This window comes from Phaseolus vulgaris, chromosome 1 (genome assembly GCF_051622355.1).
Source record: "Phaseolus vulgaris cultivar YP4 chromosome 1, ASM5162235v1, whole genome shotgun sequence".
NCBI lineage: Eukaryota > Viridiplantae > Streptophyta > Magnoliopsida > Fabales > Fabaceae > Phaseolus > Phaseolus vulgaris.
The window spans coordinates 47,763,452-47,782,628 of NC_143498.1; the positions used below are offsets into that span (position 1 = coordinate 47,763,452).

The 19,177-nt window shown below is 29.4% G+C and overlaps 3 protein-coding genes across 6 annotated transcripts in view; 2 read left to right on the forward strand and 1 right to left on the reverse strand.

The window, feature by feature from the left end:
• Positions 1–230: 230 nt before the first annotated feature.
• Positions 231–2,539, reverse strand: LOC137814490 (expansin-A4). The gene is made up of 3 exons (XM_068617263.2): positions 2,298–2,539; positions 751–1,069; positions 231–658 (listed from the first exon to the last, which is right to left on the reverse strand). The coding sequence occupies exons 1-3, from the start codon at positions 2,485–2,487 to the stop codon at positions 346–348; spliced, it is 822 nt and encodes a 273-aa protein (XP_068473364.1). The 5' UTR covers positions 2,488–2,539; the 3' UTR covers positions 231–345.
• Positions 2,540–7,108: 4,569 nt separating this feature from the next.
• On the forward strand, positions 7,109–15,676 carry LOC137814491 (uncharacterized). The gene is made up of 9 exons (XM_068617264.1): positions 7,109–7,665; positions 8,631–8,844; positions 8,948–9,095; positions 10,099–10,178; positions 10,268–10,310; positions 10,777–10,833; positions 10,984–11,071; positions 15,192–15,286; positions 15,369–15,676. Exons 1-9 carry the CDS (start codon positions 7,491–7,493, stop codon positions 15,462–15,464), a joined length of 996 nt encoding a protein of 331 aa, XP_068473365.1. The 5' UTR covers positions 7,109–7,490; the 3' UTR covers positions 15,465–15,676.
• A 2,919-nt stretch (positions 15,677–18,595) lies between these two features.
• Positions 18,596–19,177, forward strand: part of LOC137814492 (ARM repeat superfamily protein) — a 55,451-nt gene continuing 54,869 nt past the window's right edge. For 3 of the 4 annotated variants that reach the window (XR_016522994.1, XM_068617265.2, XM_068617266.2), the window contains exons 1-3: positions 18,596–18,858; positions 18,946–19,036; positions 19,117–19,171. Coding sequence is in view for 3 of the 4 variants with exons in the window: in XM_068617265.2 (XP_068473366.2) it covers positions 18,828–18,858; positions 18,946–19,036; positions 19,117–19,171 (177 nt within the window). In the remaining variant the exon portion in view is untranslated. The remainder of the gene's footprint in view (positions 18,859–18,945; positions 19,037–19,116; positions 19,172–19,177) is intronic. The other variant, XM_090304391.1, reaches the window with a different exon arrangement.

Genomic DNA, 19,177 nt, shown 5'->3' on the forward strand with positions numbered 1-19,177 from the left:
ACATTTTAAGCACTTACAAATTAAATGTATATAAATTGTGAGCAAATTTTTTTTAAAATTTTGGTTGTGTTTTTTTTACTCTTTCCCATTCGTGTCTTTCATTGTAAATTTTGTATTATAATTTCGAAATATTATTAAAAATAAAACAGGAGACCATTTTTGTACACAAAAAAAAAAAAATCATATTTCATGTCTTTATTTTTCTTTTTTTTTTTGAAAAATACATCAGACATGTCTCGGAATAGCTGTAGGAATAATATCTATCAGAACTGAATTATTCTAAATGGACTACTAACCTAGTCACTTCCTAGATCTAAAGGTGGAAGTTGGAGAGAACAGATCTAATTAAGGGAAGTTTTTGCCTACAAAAGTTTGACCAAATTTCCAATCCTTGGGAGCAATCCTGAGAGAGGTAGTGTACCTTCCATCACTAGCTTTCACTCTGAAAGACAATGTCTCTCCCACTAACATCTCATCACTTTCCCATTTCTGACCCCAATTTCTCTTCAAATTTGTCCAATTCTTGACTTTCTCTTCACCCTTCACCAGCACTTCTGTGATCTCCCCAGAACCTCCAACATTCCACACTGATACTAGATTGAAATAAGGATTCCCAGTGATGGTGAACCGAATCCCTCCTTCCTTCTTGCACGGTACCCTGCATAGATATACAACTCTTACACTTCAGTAAACATCACTGGAAAAGTTTTTGTTAGCAGCATGCAAATATGATATGCATGTATATGTAACCTGCGATATTGGATGGGGACGATGCCAGCCTTATACTCTGCAATTTTGAGATATGCAGGTTTGGCCAAATCAAAGTGTTCGCGTGGTGGGTTGCACCATCCTCCATTATCACTTGGCAGATCATAGTTTGGTGGGCAAAGGTTGGTAGCCGTCACCAAAATAGAGGATTTCCCTGCCTTGCATCCCACACCAGATTTTGTGCATTTGATCTCGTAACATGCGCCACATGTCTGTCCCTCCTTGAACAAAATTGAACTCAATGCCGTCGTGTCTAGGCCATAGCCATCTTTAACCACATCACCATACCCACAAGCTCCACCTGCATGCAATGTAATCAACTCATTCTTCTTCTCCATTAACCCAACATACTAATTCCAACTTAAAAAATATACTTTGACAACTATGAGAGTTTATACAACTTTAACTTTTTATGTGATTAATTTAAATATAAATATATAATAAAAAAAAATTATATTAAAATAATAGTATTGATAGTTATAATGTAGTTGTATAAAAAAAAGATTATAATATAACGTTATCTTCCAACTTTTTGGTATACACATTAAAACTAGATTCACTAAAGACAAATCAAAGATAACTAATTATTATATTAACTAAATTAAATAATGTTTTAAATATTAAAAAGATTATTTATATTTAAAGTAATTTTATTATTAATAAAAATTATAAATTAATTTTTAAACTGATATTTAATTAGCTATCAATCTTCTAACTACGAATTTTAGAATCTAAATTAATTGATAGTTAAAACTTTGGTAGCTAATTAGATAACTAGTCTATAAATTATATTAATAATAAGAGTTACTTTAAACATCAATAATTTTTTTAATCTCTAAAATAATATCTAATTTATTGAATATAATAATTAATTATTTTTTGTCTCTAAAACTAATTTTTTAGTAGTAATATTGGTACCTGCATCATATCATTACTAGAAAATATCAAATTGCAACTAATTTTAAATACCAAAATCATTAGTTACTATTAGATTAAATTAAAGATCATTTTAAAACAAAAAAATTACTAGTATTTAAAGTAATTTCTATTATTAACAAAAAATATTAAATTATTTTTTAAATTAGTTTTTAAGCATTAATTATCAATATTTTAACTACTAATATTTTAGATTCTAAATTAGTTTTTAAAAATTAATTGAGAATAATTTAGAATTCAAATATTAGTAGTTAAAACTTTGATAGCTAATTTATATATCAATTTAGAAACCACTTTAGATACAAGTAATTCTTTAGTCTTTAAATAATATTAATTTAATTAATATAGTGAGTAATTTTTTTTTATATTTAGTTATTATTTAATGATTTTTTTTAAGTGTATGAACGAGTTTTTATATTAACACATGAAATCTTTTATTTTCGACATGTTTTATTATATTCTTTTTTTTTTCTTTTTTTTACATGCTTTGCATGTCTTCTTATAAAATAAAATAACAAATTTGTCATAATGGTTAGGAATTTTAGATTGAAGAGGTTTAGATATAAGTAATGAAGTTAAGTAAGAAATGGTACCAAATGTTTCAGAGCCTCCCTCATAGAAGGTAGCATGAGCTTGCTTCCATACAGTAGGCTTAAAAAGAGGACGATGCTTTCTGATGTCACCTTTCTTATTATATTTGTCAGTACTGTCATCAGCTGCATGAATAATAGGAAATGAGAAAAGTAATGTTGAGGTCAAGAGGGCTCCCCAAGGGAAAGCCATGACAACTTTAGATTTCGTTTCAGTTCTCTGGAATATATCAATGTATCAGATGATTCTTGATATGTTTTTTGATTCTTCAATTATATCACTATGTATAAATAGGAGAATGCTGTCCCATGTGTGAAATACACTGTAGTACCACGACCTATTCTCCTGAACATTATTTCTTAAAAAAATAAAGAAGAATAGTTAATGTTTTATAATTTTAGTTCTACTCCTTCATTTCTATTCTTAAAATAGTTAATTTACTTGGTCAATTATTCCAAAACATACATGATTTCAGAACATAAACACATCTGTGATGCAATTTGTACGGAATATTCACTTTTGATTTTTTTTTTAAATATTTTTTATTTGTAAATTAGATAAATTTAGTAAATATATATTCTCTATTAAGATGCTTTATTTTTAAATCAGAAAAAATTATATTAAATTTTAATTCGTTGAAAGAATATGTATAATATTAAATATATTGTTCTTACACATATATTTATAACAAATACGATTATAAATTTTAATATAAAAAAAATATATAATAAAAAAATATTTATTATTGATTTCTATCTACCATGTCTTGTAAAATATTTGTTATTAATTGTAGTTATGTGATAAATAATAACTCACTTATTATAGTGGATAGTAAGTAAATAAACTTTTAAATCGAATGCTTTGATAGTTGAACAAAAATTAGTTTAAAACATAATTAATTTTTAAAAATAATCTTTTTGTATGAACCGATTTCACAATCTTTATATAAACATTAAATCTATAAGTGTAAATGTATTTTTATAATATTTTGGAAGATTTGATGTTGTCTAATATATTTGGTTGTCTAAGATGGTTTAATGTTAATGATAAATTTGTTAATAACACTCAAATTAAATTTGAAAAAATTTAGAATAAATCTGAAATGATTCTTGGATATGTTTTTTATTCCTCATTTCTATCCCTAAGAATGCTTTTACCAAATACGTAGTTCCACGACCTATTCTTCTGGACATTATTCCTAAAAAAAAATAAAGAAGAATCGTTAATGTTTTATAATTTTAGTCCTTATTTCTTTAATCTATTCTTAAAATAGTTAATTTACTTGGTCAAAGATTCCAAAACATACATGATTTCACAACATAAACACATCACCTGTGATGCAATTTGTACGAAATATTCACTATTGTATGTTTTGATTTTTTTTTCTAAATAATTTTTATTTGTAAATTAGATAAATTTAGTAAATATATTTTCTCTATTCTGATGTTTTATTTTTAAAACAGAAAAAATTATATTAAATTTTAATTTGTGGAAAGAATATGTGTAGTATTAAATATATTGTTCTTACACATATATTTATAACAAATACGATTATAAACTTTAATATAAAATGAAATATAACAAAAAAATATTTATTATTGATTTCAATCTAGCATGTCTTGTAAAATATTTGTTATTAATTGTAGTTATTTGGTAAATAATAACTCACTTATTATAGTGGATAGTAAGTAAATAAACTTTTAAATTAAAGTTGTAAAAAAAATAGTTTAAAACATAATTAATTTTTAAAAATAATCTTTTTGTATCAACTGATTTCACAATCTTTATATAAATATTAAACTTATAAGTGTGAATGTATTTTTATAAATAATTAACATGCTATATATATTAATTTTATATTAACAACATTCCTACTACAAGAATCACTCCGTGTACATGCTTTTTAAATTATTTAAGATATTTAATGGTTACTTATAATATTTTGGAAGATTTGAAGTTGATTAATATATTTGGTTGCCTGAGATGGTTTAATGTTAATGATAAATTTGTTAATAAAAATCAAATTATTAAAAGTCAAATGTTTCAGAGTCTCCCTCATAGAAGGTAGCATGAGCTTATTTTCATACCGTAGGCTTAAAAGAGGACGATGCTTTCTGATGTCACTTTTTTTGTTATATTTGTCAGTAATGTTGTGGTCAAGAGGACTCCCCAGGGGAAAGTCATGACAACTTCAGTCTATAATATATCAATATATCAGATGATTATTCGATATGTTTTTTGATTTCTCAGTTCTACCACTATGTATATATACATACCACGACCTATTCTCCTGGACATTATTCCTTAAAAAAACAAAGAAGAATCATTAATGTAGAATGTTTTATAATTTTGGTTCAATTCCTTCATTTCTTTCATCTATTATTCTTAAAATAGTTAATTTACTTGGTCAATGATTCCAAAACATACATGATTTCACAACATAAATACATTTGTGATGCAATTTGCATGGAATATTCACTATTGTATGTTTTGATTTATTTTTTCTAAATATTTTTTATTTGTAAATTAGATAAATTTAGTAAATATATGTTTTATTTTTAAATCAGAAAAAATTATATTAAATTTTAATTTGTTGAAAGAATATGTATAGTATTAAATATATTATTATTACATATATATATATACATATTATTTGAAATAAGTTAATTTTTACATAACAAATATGATTATAAACTTTAATATAAAATAAAATATAATAAAAAATATTTATTATTGATTTCTATCTATCCTGTCTTGAAAAATATTTATTATTAATTGTAGTTATTTCGTAACAACTCACTTATTATTGTCGATAGTAAGTAAATAAACTTTTGAATCCTTTGATAGTTGTACAAAAATTAGTTTAAAACATAACTAATTTTTAAAAATAATCTTTTTGTATAAACCGATTTCACAATCTTTATATAAATATTAAACTTATGAGTGTGAATGTATAAATAATTAACATGTTATATATATATATACATATATATATATAAATAAGACAATCATGAAATAGAAATCAATTCTAGAAATAAAAAATAATTAGTTGTTATAATAACTAAAGTAGAGACTATTTTAGAAACTAAAAAAAAATTGGTTTCTAAATTAGTTTTTATTATTGTTAAATAATTTCTAAATTGATATCTAATTAGCTACAAATGTTTTAACTACCAATTATTTATATTTTAAATTTGGTAGAAAAATCTTGGTAGCTAATTAGATACCAATTTAAAATCATTTAACAATAATAGAAACTACAAATTTTTTAGTCTATAAAATGGTATTTAATTTAGTCATTTATAGCAATTAATTATTTTTGTCTATAAAATTGATTTCTATTTCATAATTTGTAGTATATATATATATATATATTAATTTTATATTAACAACATTTCTACCAACAATCACTCAATGCCTTTTAAATTATTTAAGGTATTTAATAATTAATTATAATATTTTGAAAGATTTGATGTTGACTAATATATTTGGTTTTGGTTGTCTGATATGGTTTAAAGTTAATGATAAATTTGTTAATAAAACTCAAATTAAATTTGAAAAAATTTAGAATAAAAAGAATCCTATCTCATCAACTTCTGTTTCTGAAAAGCATGTTATTAGTGAAATATTATAAAATAAAAGGAAATATTTCAAGGATATTAAGCCTGTATAAATAAAAAAGAAGTTAAATGTTTTCTAGTCAAAATTTCAGTTCAATCTATCAGTAAGTCAACTCAACCAGACTTCATATGCATGCTTTATATGAGTTGACTTGTACTTAATCAAGACCTCTATGTGAATTTTTATACCTTAACGTGGTTTTTATATTTTTGCTTTTATAAAATCTATGGATCTAAAAGTCCACAGCTCACATTCTCCTCCTTGTCTTCCTTTGTCTTAATTTTTTATATGTATTTTTCATTTTCTTCACCACTCTCTTGTATTGTTGTCACTGCCATCAAAGAGTATTTATTTTTTATAATGAATTTTAATGTGTGAACGAGTTAATCTTTATGTTGATGTGTAGTTTTAGCTTTTTGATTGACAACATAAATTAGGGTTGATGTTTCTAATTTAGTTTGCTTATTTTCTTTGAGATTTTTCTTATCATAGAATTGAGGAACCAACCTTTGAAAGAAAGAACTTAAAGAATCAATAAGTCAACGACATCCATTGTAATTCCTAGCTCTTACATGTGCTATTTCTTTGTTTTCTATCAAACCAGTTAAAGTGAAATAAACCTTACAAATAATTGAACCATTTTTTTTTATTAAAGGCAAGTTCTTTTTTATTTTATTTAGAGCAATCTACCATTTTTAAAGTTATTTCTATTATCAAATATATAAATTAATTATTTAAATTGAAATTTATCACGTTACATACACTTGCTCGCCACCAGAGTGAAAATGTTGCTTGAGTTGAGGTGAGATTCAGTTTCACCTTTTTTTTCTAAAGTTTGAGTACTTAAATAAAGAAAACTAAAGTATAATGAGCAAAATTAATTTTCTGCAAATTCAACCAATTCATACATCAGATTTTTATTTTTAGTTCAACTACATAATTTTTTTATATCTTTACTGTCCTTAGAGTTTACTATTCTAGCTTTGGTCATTTAATTATTATTTTTTTCATTTTTCATATATTCTCGTTTAATATTTTTAAGTAAAAAAATCTAATGATTCTATATGAATCAATTCAATCATAAGTAAATTGGTTAGATTGATGTTGGGGATTCCGATTAAAAAAATATTTTCTAATAAAATAAGTTAAAATTGTATACATATATCATGTGATGTTTAATTTTGTTGTGATTAATTTTGAATATATTTTATGAGGAAAAGTATAAAAACAAATTTGGACATGTTTGTTCCTTGCAGTTGGAAAGAAGGAAGTTATGGATTATGGAACATAAGATGTGGAGTGAGCAGTAACACGGTGTGTTGGAGCAGTATTTTAGTCGGTAGTGGTGGTGGCAACTGGCAAGTGTCAAGTTTAAGGAAAATGTTTTCGTCCTAGAATTCCGATTTCTGTTGGGTTGGGACTTACTAGGATTAAGGAATAATAACGACTTGTGGAATAGGTGGCCCGCATCTTAACTTGCAAATACTAATGCTTCCGTAGTTTCAACGTCGTCAATGCTGCAAGATTTTGTTGCCAACCTCCTCTAGGGTTCCTCTGTTTCTTCCTTCACACCAATGGCCAAGAAGAGAACAACACCTCACAACAACAACAATAATAACCAAAGGAACACCCAATTGACAATTCACATGCCAAAACATTCTCAACAGCCAAGAAGCTCACCTCCCAAGCGTCGCACTGATTTCTCTGTCTTCACACGCACTCCCTCCTCCTTCTCTAACCCTGCTTCTGGTACCTTTTTCTGCCTCTTCTCAATTTCCTTCTTTCATGTTTGCTCTACTCTTTCCTCAATTTCGTTTCGATATGGAATTTCATTATTCTTCACTGTGTGGGCTTATTGTTGCTAATTCATTTTGGTCATTTTTATGTGGGGATCGTTCTTTCGTTTCTCTTTGAATTAATCGTCAACTGTTGACTGCAAAGCTAGTGCCATTCGTGCGATCCCCCGTATTTAGTTCATTTTCTGCTTTTCTGTTCGGTGCTTCTCAAAACAATTGAAATTGTAATGTTTTTGTATAGTAAGACAAGCAATTGGCAATTAGATTATGAAATCCCTTCCTCCTTCTTTGGTCGGAAGCAGTTCGATTTGCTGTTTATTGTGTCACGTCTTCGTAGATGATTATGTTCTTTTAAAAAGTTATTAGGATGGTAGTTTGTTAGCAATGTGGTTGAGCTACGAAATAACCGTGTCTACGTACTTGTTGCTTGGAATGAAATCATTCTTTTGTTACCATGCTAAATGGTCTGTGTGTACTGAAATTTTTTTGTAACTTTTTTATTTCAATCTTTTGTCATGTGTATTTTGTGTTAGAGGAAAAGTTCAGAATATGCTGTTTTTTGCATGGACCTTTACAGTCTTTAAGGTTGAGTCCCTCCATTGATATAATATGTTTTTGATAAGCTTTTGTCAAAATTTTGAAAGAATTAATTTTGTTTCTTAGATCCATATGACTTTTTTCAGGCTAGTTTTATACATTTGGTACTCTAAAACTTTGTTGTTGATGTTGCCAAGCGTTGAGGTTTTGCCGGTAGTTTGCTCTCTTCCTTTTAACATCTTGCTATGTGTAACATGTGATTCAAATTAATTTAACCATTCAGTTAGGATTTAAACCCAGTGTCTATTTTTCATTAGGAAACTTTGGTTGAATTTTGTTAAAATATATGGCTGATCTTTGATCTGACTAATTTTCATGCAGGTTCGTCTTCTGGTGAAGTGAGGTTGAGCAATGTCACTGCAAGAAGTTTGCAGGGAAGGGGAATGACAACGAAACAATTTTCTGAGAATATGATGGTTCGGTGCAGCATTTACCAAGAGGGTAGATCAGTATGTTCATCTGAGTTTTTTGATGCCGCAGTTGTGGAAGTGGATTCAGCTGTTCAAGATGAAAGTCTTGATCTTGGCAGCAATAGGTTTGTTTTGTGCAAGCATGCTAGTGCAAATAAGTGGAGATTAAGACCTTTCGGCTTTTATGTTTTAGTTGACTGAAACTTAAAGTTTCTTGTTTCTATACAGGGATGATTGCAATGAAAAAAATGATATTTCCAAGATGTCAGAATCTACACCTCTTGAATCATCTATAAGTGATAGCAGTTCTCAAGCTGCAACTCCTGGAAGTGTTGTATGGGCGAGGACAGATTGTCAATTGTGGTGGCCTGCTGAGGTATTTACTTTTATATCTGTGTGCTGGTTCATGAGTCAATATGGCATATGATAGACAAAAAAAATCCACAGTTACAAAGTCCATAATCTCTTACTGGCAGCTTTGAAGAGTCTCTTGATTTTACGATTTCACTTACCACCTAAGTTCTTCAGGAAAATTCACTGACATCAGGATATTGTAACATGTCCTTGTCTTCTTTAAAACTGGAGAACTTACTTTCAAATTTTAAAATGACTTTTCATATAATCAATAGAATAATCTGCTGCATAATCAGGAGAATTATTCTGTAATTAAGTGCAGATTTCATTCCCTATTTATTATGACAGATTTGGTAGTGATTTGATTTGTACAACTTTAATTATCCATTATTTCTTTCTTTTATTACCTATTATTTCTTTCCTTAATCACATTTGTAAAACATCTCAGAAATATATTTCATCTATTTCTTTCAACTTAATCTATAATCAGTTTAAGCGTCACGATCTTTTCCTTTTTTAATAATCGATGTATTATCATCTTTATTATCTCGGCAAACTTTGATAAACCCTTTATTTCTTTATTTTACCCATTCCACCATGTTCCTGTCTATTCCTTCGGAAATTTTTGTGACAATGTTCACTCATGGGAACTGTCGAAGTTAAAATCAATGTTTTAAATCAATTATTGTTCACTTGAAATTTGTAATCCTTTAATTATTGAAGATTGAACTTTTTTGCCTATTCATATCTATGGTACTTGATTTGTCAAAACTTTTCTCAAGCTGCTAAACTACAAGAAATATGAGGAAAACCAATTATTTGAACGTTTTTGTAGTTTACAAGATCAAAACTATTGGTGCAAATCTGTCATACTTCCGATGTTTTTGAATCCAACCTTCTAAACATAATAGTTAATAAAATAGATCAGCTTATGACTTTGGCATGGAGTTTATTTCTCTGTCACTGTTTGCTTTTAAATTTCATAGCCCATTTATCTATATTAATTAAGAAAATACACATTTCAGATCATGGAAGAAACATCTGCGTTATCCAAACCTGGTAGTGATGGACATGTTTTAGTGCATTTTTATGGAAATCTTCCCAGGTATTTCTCATATATTTTCCTGATGGAATTTTCTTGGTTTGTCTGACTTGTCTACTTATTGTACTGAATGTTTCTTTGTTCCTTATCAGTGCCTGGATTGATCCAATGACAGATATTTCAACTTTTGAGGAAGTGAGTTAATCCTTTTCATGCAATATGCTTTTGTACATATGATAAGTTCATGATGCTTTTGTACATATGGTATACATTTTATTGATATTTAACATCTAAGTAAAGCCATCCTAGAAGAGGAGGCATGTAGAATGCCTCGTTGTCATCCTCTAAATGAGAAAGCAGAGGGTGAATAAATGCTTATTTCTCAATTTTCTAATATGTTTCCATGCAGCATGTAGCCTAATTTTTGTACTGAGCTAAAAATAATCATATTGTCTCTGCTGTTGCCAATCCTTCTATTCTAATTTTTATTTTAAGTTTTATGAATTTCCCTTTTCCTTTCTGTTGAGAGGTTGGTTGTTATGGAATTAGGGAGATATTTTACACAGTTTTCTGTTAAGCAGGACTTGAATTTCAACAATTGTGAAGAAGGTAGTTCTATGATTGTTTGCTTAATCATTTTCTGTACATGATTTTATTTCAGTCCTTCGAAGCAAGGAGCAATAACCCTTCAGAAGATTTTCAACAGGCTTTAAAGCAAGTATGTTTAATGTAAAGCAAAACTTCACTTTGTTTTGCTCCAATAAATTTTACAATTTCAGCCAACAGAGCCTGTATATTATCTATTTTATAACCCCTCCCCCATTCTCGGTAAGACTTTTTTATTTATATTTTTATTTTATGATACTAGGCATTACAGAAGAAGGCACAACTTAGTTCTTGCCGAAAGTTGACAGCTGATAGTTCTCCTCAATCTGATATGCAAGAACGTCTATTTGGTACTGTCTTGATTTCTACTCTAAATTATTTTGTGTATAGTGAAGTGAGATGTCACAACAAGGGCCACAATGGAGGATGCCATAAAATAGAAAATAAAAGATTTTCAACCTCTATAACCGCATTGTGACAAATAGTCATTCAACTAGACAATTTGCAATTTCACAAAGGCTTCTTGGAAACCATCATTCCGTTCCATTCCATATGGTTGATTTTGTGCAATAGTTTGAAGATTTAGTTCACATCTAACTATCAAATACAATATGAAATGGAAAGATTTAGTTCCTCTCTATCTTATGAATTGTTACCTCAAATGTAACACCATAAATTGAATTGACAAATTTATCTTTGCAATCACTTCTTTATGAGACCCATCAAAAGTTCTACTTACCACTATGCTTGAATTCATGTATCATTCATTAGATGATACATTTTCAAGTGTCTCTTTTGAGGTCACTTTCAATGAGAAACTATTGTCAACTATAACACTTGTCAAAATATGGTTTGTTGTGTATGTCACTATATGTGTTGGGTCTAATTATGCCCAACTCCTTCCATTGAGATCCCATACGTAATTATTGGTAGTGATTCTAATATTGATACCTTCAACTTTTTCCACGAAAATGTTATGAACAACGTCAATCTCATTCAATATTGATAAATGTATTTTACTTTTTACTATATGAGATATATATAATGTTCCTTTGTTGTGCTTTAAACACACAAGGACTCCATCATATGACTTTATATCTTTTATCTCTAAATGGTATATAGAACCTAATTCGAATCTATGCCCTCCTAGTGGACCCATTGTCCATCAGTGTCAATTTTTATTTTTGAAAAACTGTCTCTTTCCAATTTCTAGCATCCTTTCTTTGGTATGCACATTTTTCCATCTATTTTCTACCATTTCTTCACTGTCATTAGCTTTTCGACCAACAACCCCACTATTTGAGTTACCTTGCCTAGGCGACCATTGCATCGTTGGAGTTGCGGTCATTAGACCAGCCATGCATTCTCATGCACACACGGATGATGTTGTGTTTCTCTCTCCTTTAATTATTGGTGACAACGTGTCCGACCATCGTTTTGCTTGTTCTCACTAACACTGGACTTGCCTCAATGTCTCCTCCTTCAATATGGTCCTAGCTATGTGATTGTGAAGATTTGGTTGTTGTTTTCTCTCTCTCTCCATCTGATCATGGTTTTTTCTGCTAGTGGTAGGTTTGAATTTTCTATCTTTACTGACTATGCCAATGCCCCACTCTCCATTGACAAGTTTGGTGATAGTAATCATGACATTCGGACATTTGATATCAAGCTCTGGCTTAAGGGACAACATTATTTGATTGTCTTACCTTGATACATGCTTCCATTGATGAAGGATCACACTCGCTAGTCCAAAGTTGATCTTAAGTTTGTAGTGTTTTTAAGTCAACTAAAAGTACGAAAAGTGGACCAAGCAGAGTTTAACAACTTTGTTTGGTTGTTGAGGAGAAAAGATGACATGAAAGAATACCAGTGCCGGATATCTGCATCGACTATATATATGACCAAATTATAATATATAAGTGGGGTGTAAACGTCACCTTAACAAGGCAGTTTTGTGAAGTTAAATTAGCCTTAAAGTCCACTTTCTAAGATGGTATCAAAGTTTATTAGTGTCTATTCTAACTAGGTTTGTTGGGTCTATCGTATTACCTAATATTGAGATCCCTCTATTCCAATTCTAGATGTCCTCGGTGTGAGGGGAAGTGTTGCAGATCCTAAATCAACTATATATATGACCAAATTATACGATATAAGTGGGGTGCAAATCTTAACTTAGAAATTAGTTTTGTGAGATTGAGTTAGACTTAAAGTTCACTTTTTAAGACATAGGAAGTCATGAAAGTCTGAAAAGAAGGCAAGAGGTATATACAACGATCATTTTCACTAAGAAAAATAAAATAAAATCACCAAATTGATTTTTTAACTTCATTATAAAAGGATTGAACTATGGAAAACAACTTAGAATGATTTTTTATTAAGAGCAACTAAGTATATCAAGAATAATCATCAATGAAAGTTATAAAATATCAAAATTCTAAAGTAAACCTAACACAACTTGGTTCCCAAATATCTGAGTGAACTAAAGCAAAAGGAGATAAGATTCTATTGGAGACACTACTAGGAAAAGTACTACAATTGTGTTTTTCTAATTGACACAACTCACAAGACAAAGTAAACAACTTAGTCAAATGCGTTACAAGGTATTAAAGCTTGGCAAGGGCAGAATTGCCCAATTGAGCATGGATAAAGGAAGGGGAATCCACCATCAGGCCAACCTGAGCATTGGTCCGAAGTTGATAAAGACTGTGATACTCACATCTATTGCCAATCGTTCGTCATGAATTCTGGCCCTATAAGAAAACAAAGTCTTTAGTAAAAGAAATAATATAATCAAGAGAATAGGAGAGACTACTACGAGATAATAAATCAAATGGAGACCCAAGGATATTGTAAATGGAGAGAGACAGGAGAAGATGGACAGTACCAACAATAGAAGATGCAGCTTAGAAAGGGTAAATAACCAGATTGGGAAATGAATGAGAAAAGAGACTTATTACCTAAAATATGCAGAATCAATGACCCCAAGGCCAAGAGAGGTGGAGTTAGTGAGACTAGCAAATGAAGTGCGTGTGTACAAAATGTGCGCATTCATTAGGAAAGATGAATGCCACAAGCAGATAAAACTTTTACTTAGTATATTGATGTCTTTGCTTGGTCATATTATGATAATGTCACACCTTGATACTACAATAGTGGAACACATATTTCCCTTGAAGTCAAAATTTACTTCACTTCCAAAAGTGAAGACAAATGAAACGAAAATCTCTTTAAAAACCAGAGATAAGGACAGGAAACAATTTTATATTGATTTTCTTGCTGTTGGGAAATGCCTATAATGAATTTCCAATATAGTGCTAGTTCCTAAGAAAGATGACAAAGTTGTGTTAATTATCAAAACCTAAATAGAGCCAACCTTGAAGATGTTCTTATTTCTTGTACCGTATATTGATTTGCTAGCACACTATACAAATTAACATTCTTTATTTTCTTTAAAGGATGACTTCTTTGGATACAATCAAGTTAAGATTGTTAAAGAAAAGGAGAAAATAATGATCATCACACCCACTGGCAGATATCAGTAGGAGGCCCAGGGGGCCATGGCACCCCAATATATATGCCCCAATTTTTTTTTAAACATTAATAAATAATATAAAAATTATTTTTTTGAAAATTTGACCACCCCCCAGTAGTATATTTTCAATCTCCGCAACTGCTGGTCACTTTTTGCCACTTAGGGTTATTTCATTTAGGTGAATTTTTTTTGGGGTAACATACCAAAGAACAATGGTGACTTTGATTCATGACCTGATATATACTAAGATTAAAGTTTACAGGCATGATCACAAAGTCATTTAAGTTATTTGCAAAAAGTGTTAAAAGTGTTTGAGGAAGTTGTAAGAGGCTAACCCAACTGAATGCTCTTTTGGCATGAAGTCTGACAAGTTGGGGGTTTGCAGTCAACTAAAATGGAGTTGAAGTGGATCTGATCTGCCAGTATTGAAATGCCACTTTCTCGCCAAAAGAGGAGGTTTCACGGCTTTTAGAGAGATTGGATTATATTTCCCGATTCACATCCTCACCTAACAACAACATGCGGTTCATCTTCAAATTGTTGTGCAAAATCAACCAATGGAGTAAAATGATGTTTACTAAAAGTCGAACAATATTTGTGAAGTCCTCAATAAAATCGTTGCCTGTTGCAACAAGGAGCACAACAAAGGTGGTGACTCCATTGAAAATATTTTAATTTTCAACAACAGGTAGGGCTTTCAGTGATATGATTATGATTAGTCACAGTTCTATTTAGCAAATACTTTTACCAAACAAAGGATTCTGGGACACTTATCTTCATAGAGAGTTCCATGTGCATTGTTTTTATCCATGCATCATTGAATGTCCTTGTATGTCTTGTGTGTTTGTCAGACTCGACAGCTATCTACTGATTGGCAATGGTTTATTCTTTTTGGTTGTTCTTTTTTCCTTTTTAATATGAAGTTATGGTTTAAACAGATAAATGCCCTTCTAGGACCACAAGCAAAACAATTGATGATTGTCAAGAGAGACGAAGGGGGAAAAGGGAACGTAAACCCAAAGTTCACTTTGATGTAAGTTTCCAATTTACAACTTGTGGCATGATCACTATTTGAACTTGTCTGTCACGGGCTTAATGAATAAATTGTTTTCCAGGAGGTTACATATCCAGTGAAATCAGAAAGAAAGCTTCGCCGGTTAAAGATAATGCGGTACCTCGGCCTTGCAGCTCCAATTGGTTCTCCTTTTTGAATTTTGACCACGATTACCAGTAATGCATATTTCAAATGTTTGCAGCCTAATTTCCTTTCTTTAACCATAATAATCATGAAATATGCAAATTCAAAAATCTGTTTCTACTTGCTCTGTAAAATTTTGTAGGACTATGCAGTCTCATATTACATTACTATCTGTAAAAACCATATCAGAATTTAATGGAATATCAGATTAGTTCTCCAATCAAATCTCCATTTTCCATTTGTTTAGTTTAGATTTTCTTTATGGTCATATTTCGTATAATTTACTAAAAATAAGGCAAAAGAACCCAAGAAAGATAAACTCATAATTACAGTTGTTAAGTATTGTTTCTTGATCTATTATTAGGAAATATTTGTCAAACCTTAATGATTATTTTATCAATATACGTTAATCATTAAACCAGTTTGAAATATTTGGTCAAAAAATCAAAAGATATTATAGGGTATAATTGAAATATTCTGATTTGTAAGCATCCGTCTTGAGAGGTTCATTATTGTACCATGCTTGAATTTCCAAATACAGGTTATGTGTCTTTGCTAGAAATTTGTTGATGAGAGAAAAAGTGAATTTGTGAGGGAAACATTATCTATCGATGATGAAACCAGTGACTACCCAACCACTTTAATCTGTATTATTGGTGATTCACAGCAATGGGTGTTGCAAATGGTTTATCAAATATTCAGGCTCGTATGTGCGTCTTATTCAATTTGGCCGAAATTTACAATAAAGTCTATAATACCAACATGATGAAAAAACAAAATGATAAGCTGGAAACGAACAAGCCAAAAGAATGAAATGAACAAGTAAAAGACGAAAGGGAACATGAAATACTGTTTCTGAAGAAAATCTACACGTTCGTTCCACGCAAGAAAAAAAAGGTCACTGCATCACTTTAAATAGAAGAAGCAAATTCAAATGTTTATTATTATACAATGATCTGCTAAACACAAAATTTAATTATTCAATTAGGTGGCCTTCTAATCCTTAAAATTAAAGAGGAGAAGGTATGAAATGTTATATTTTAAATGAAATCACGAAGAATACTTGCATAGATAATATATTACTTCTCTCTCGACATGTCCTTACTTTCTATCAAAATTGGTATTAATAAAAAAGAGTTTGCACGATTTTAACTTATAGTTAAAAAACAATGCATTCACTATATAATGTCATCATATTTTAATGTAACTAATATTTTTAGAGAAGTAAATAGATAATCTCAACGATAAGCCCTCCATTTATTATGAAATGAAGAGACCGATTTTACCTTTAAACCTATGAACTTTATATTTGATTAGACAATAAATTTTCTTAGTTTTATGTATCTCATTTAAAAAGAAGGAAAAGAAAAGAAGAAAAATAAAATAATATATTTTATTAATTAAGTTATTATTGGGTACTATATTTATATAAGACTGATAAAGCAGTTACAACTTACAACTGATAGAACAATTACAACTGATAGAGCAGAGCAGTTACAACTTACAACTGATAGAATAGTTACAAGTTACAACTGATAAAACAGTTACAATTGATAGAACAGTTACAACTTACAACTGACTGATAGAACAGTTACAACTTACAACTGATTGATAGAACAGTTGCAACTTACAACTGATAGAACAGTTACAACTGAAAGAGCAGTTACAACCTAGGTAACAGACACTTATAATATTCAAGATGCAAGGCATGACAAATATATATAATTATGAACTATATAAATTGAATTTATATGCACAAGTATGTCTCTTTTTTTTTGGTAGAAAAATATTTCTTATGGCTAGTTTAAAATAATTTATTTCTTATTTTTATAATCATAATAAAAATTTACACAATAAATTTGAGTGTTTAGAAAATGAATGTATTTGTCATTTTTAAAATTGTGTTAGAACCATGCTAGAATTGTTAGCATCCAATCAATATTTTTTGAATTTAACACTTCACCAATAGACGTGAAACAACAGTTACAACTGATATTACAACTAACAACTGATAGAACTATTATACCTGAAAAAATATGAAAAAGTAAGTATGATCTAAAATATTATATGAGATCATAATTATTATCTAATAAGTCAAGATTATATATATATATATATATTTAATATGTATCAAGTTAAACTCTTAAATAAAAACAAATCAACTTAAAACATGTTTGTATTGTAAAAGTTATTTTTTTAAATTTTTTTATAGAAATTGTTTCCTATTCTCATAAACAATTAAAAAAAAGAAAAATACATCTCCCAGTGTTATAATCCTTCCTATAATTTTAAAATACACATCTATTTCGCTTATATATTTCTAATAACATGATACTTATATAATTTTTATTTTGTAAATAAATATTCACTTTCTTTATGTTTTTAATAAAAAATAATCACCTTCTGTATATTTTTAATAAGGTCGCATTAACTTTCTTTATATTATTTAAAATTTCATATAAATCAAAACTTAAACAAAACTAATAAAAAATTAAAATAAATAATGTATACTAACATTTGATTTTTGACATGTAATTATAAATTGTCACAAATAATAAATTTACTGACTTAAGATGGAGGAAAAAATGCATATTGAGTTTGGTGGATTATTTGAAAAAAAAGCTAGTTATCAAGAGATTTTTTAAGCAAACAAAGTGTTAAAATTCAAAATTTATTATTATCTAAAATAAGTTGTAGTTTTATAATAGTTATTTCAAAATGATATTAACAGTGATTTTGTTCGGTTGTGAGTATAGTTCTTTCATCATAATGATTTTAAAAATGATTTAAAATAAGAAAAAAAATGTTATATGAGTGATTATTAAATTCTAATTAATTGTAAAATATGTTGTTAGTTATAATCCCGCATATCTTAACTAACTAAATATTCGATAATCATGTAAGTTTTTTTATATGCGTGATTATTAAATTCTAATTAATTGTAAAATATGTTGTTAGTTATAATCACACATATCTTAACTAACTAAATATTCGATAATCATGTAAGTTTTTTATATGCGTGATTATTAAATTCTAATTAATTGTAAAATATGTTGGTGGTGCTGTCAAAGAATATTTTATAATTATTTTACCTGCAACAACATTTTGTTTTTGGCGAAAGAGGAGGAGTGCATCTTAAATTGTAACAAAAGGGCTGAAGAAAATGTTTTGGTGTTGATCGTTGATGGAACGGGACCGATAATAATAAGTGTGAAAAATAAGAAAAGAGTAATATATTAAATTTCTGGAAGGCAAGACATAACCAGCGCAGCAGTGTCTGTGTGTCCCGGTGTCTAGAGGCACCTCGCCACGCCATACCACACCTCTCTCTATTTATGTTGCTCTCGCCTTCGCGATTCTCGCACCTTCCAATTCCATGGCTTCCTCAACCTCAGTTCCCGCATCCGGTACGTTCTCCTTCTCCGACCATTCGTTAAATTCTTTCACTCTTCCAATTCATCTTCTTCTAATCTCAATCAATCTCTTTCTTGCAGAGGCCGTGCAGGTTCTCCTCTCCTTGCTCGCCGATGACTCCTCCTCCGTCAGAAAGGCCTCCATGTCCTCTCTCAAGGACATTGCCGCACTGTAATCACTTCTCTTATTTCATTTCGTTCCTTCAATTTCGCTTCTTTCTTTATCCTCACCATTCATTGCGTCTTTTTCAGGAATCCTCTTCTCGTTCTCGATTGCTGCGCTGTCGTTTCGCGCGGTGGGCGTCGGGTGCGT

Bases quoted from the DNA above. Each gene is read 5' to 3' on its own strand.
- LOC137814490 (XM_068617263.2), bottom strand. From the start codon at position 2,487: ATGGCTTTCCCTTGGGGAGCCCTCTTGACCTCAACATTACTTTTCTCA. The intron at 1,070-2,297 runs GTACCATTTCTT...CATTGCATGCAG, and splicing joins GGGAGGCTCTGAAACATTTG to GTGGAGCTTGTGGGTATGGT. The intron at 659-750 runs GTTACATATACA...ATATCTATGCAG, and splicing joins GTCCCCATCCAATATCGCAG to GGTACCGTGCAAGAAGGAAG.
- LOC137814491 (XM_068617264.1), top strand. From the start codon at position 7,491: ATGGCCAAGAAGAGAACAACACCTCACAACAACAACAATAATAACCAA. The intron at 7,666-8,630 runs GTACCTTTTTCT...ATTTTCATGCAG, and splicing joins CTTCTCTAACCCTGCTTCTG to GTTCGTCTTCTGGTGAAGTG. The intron at 11,072-15,191 runs GTACTGTCTTGA...TGGTTTAAACAG, and splicing joins TATGCAAGAACGTCTATTTG to ATAAATGCCCTTCTAGGACC.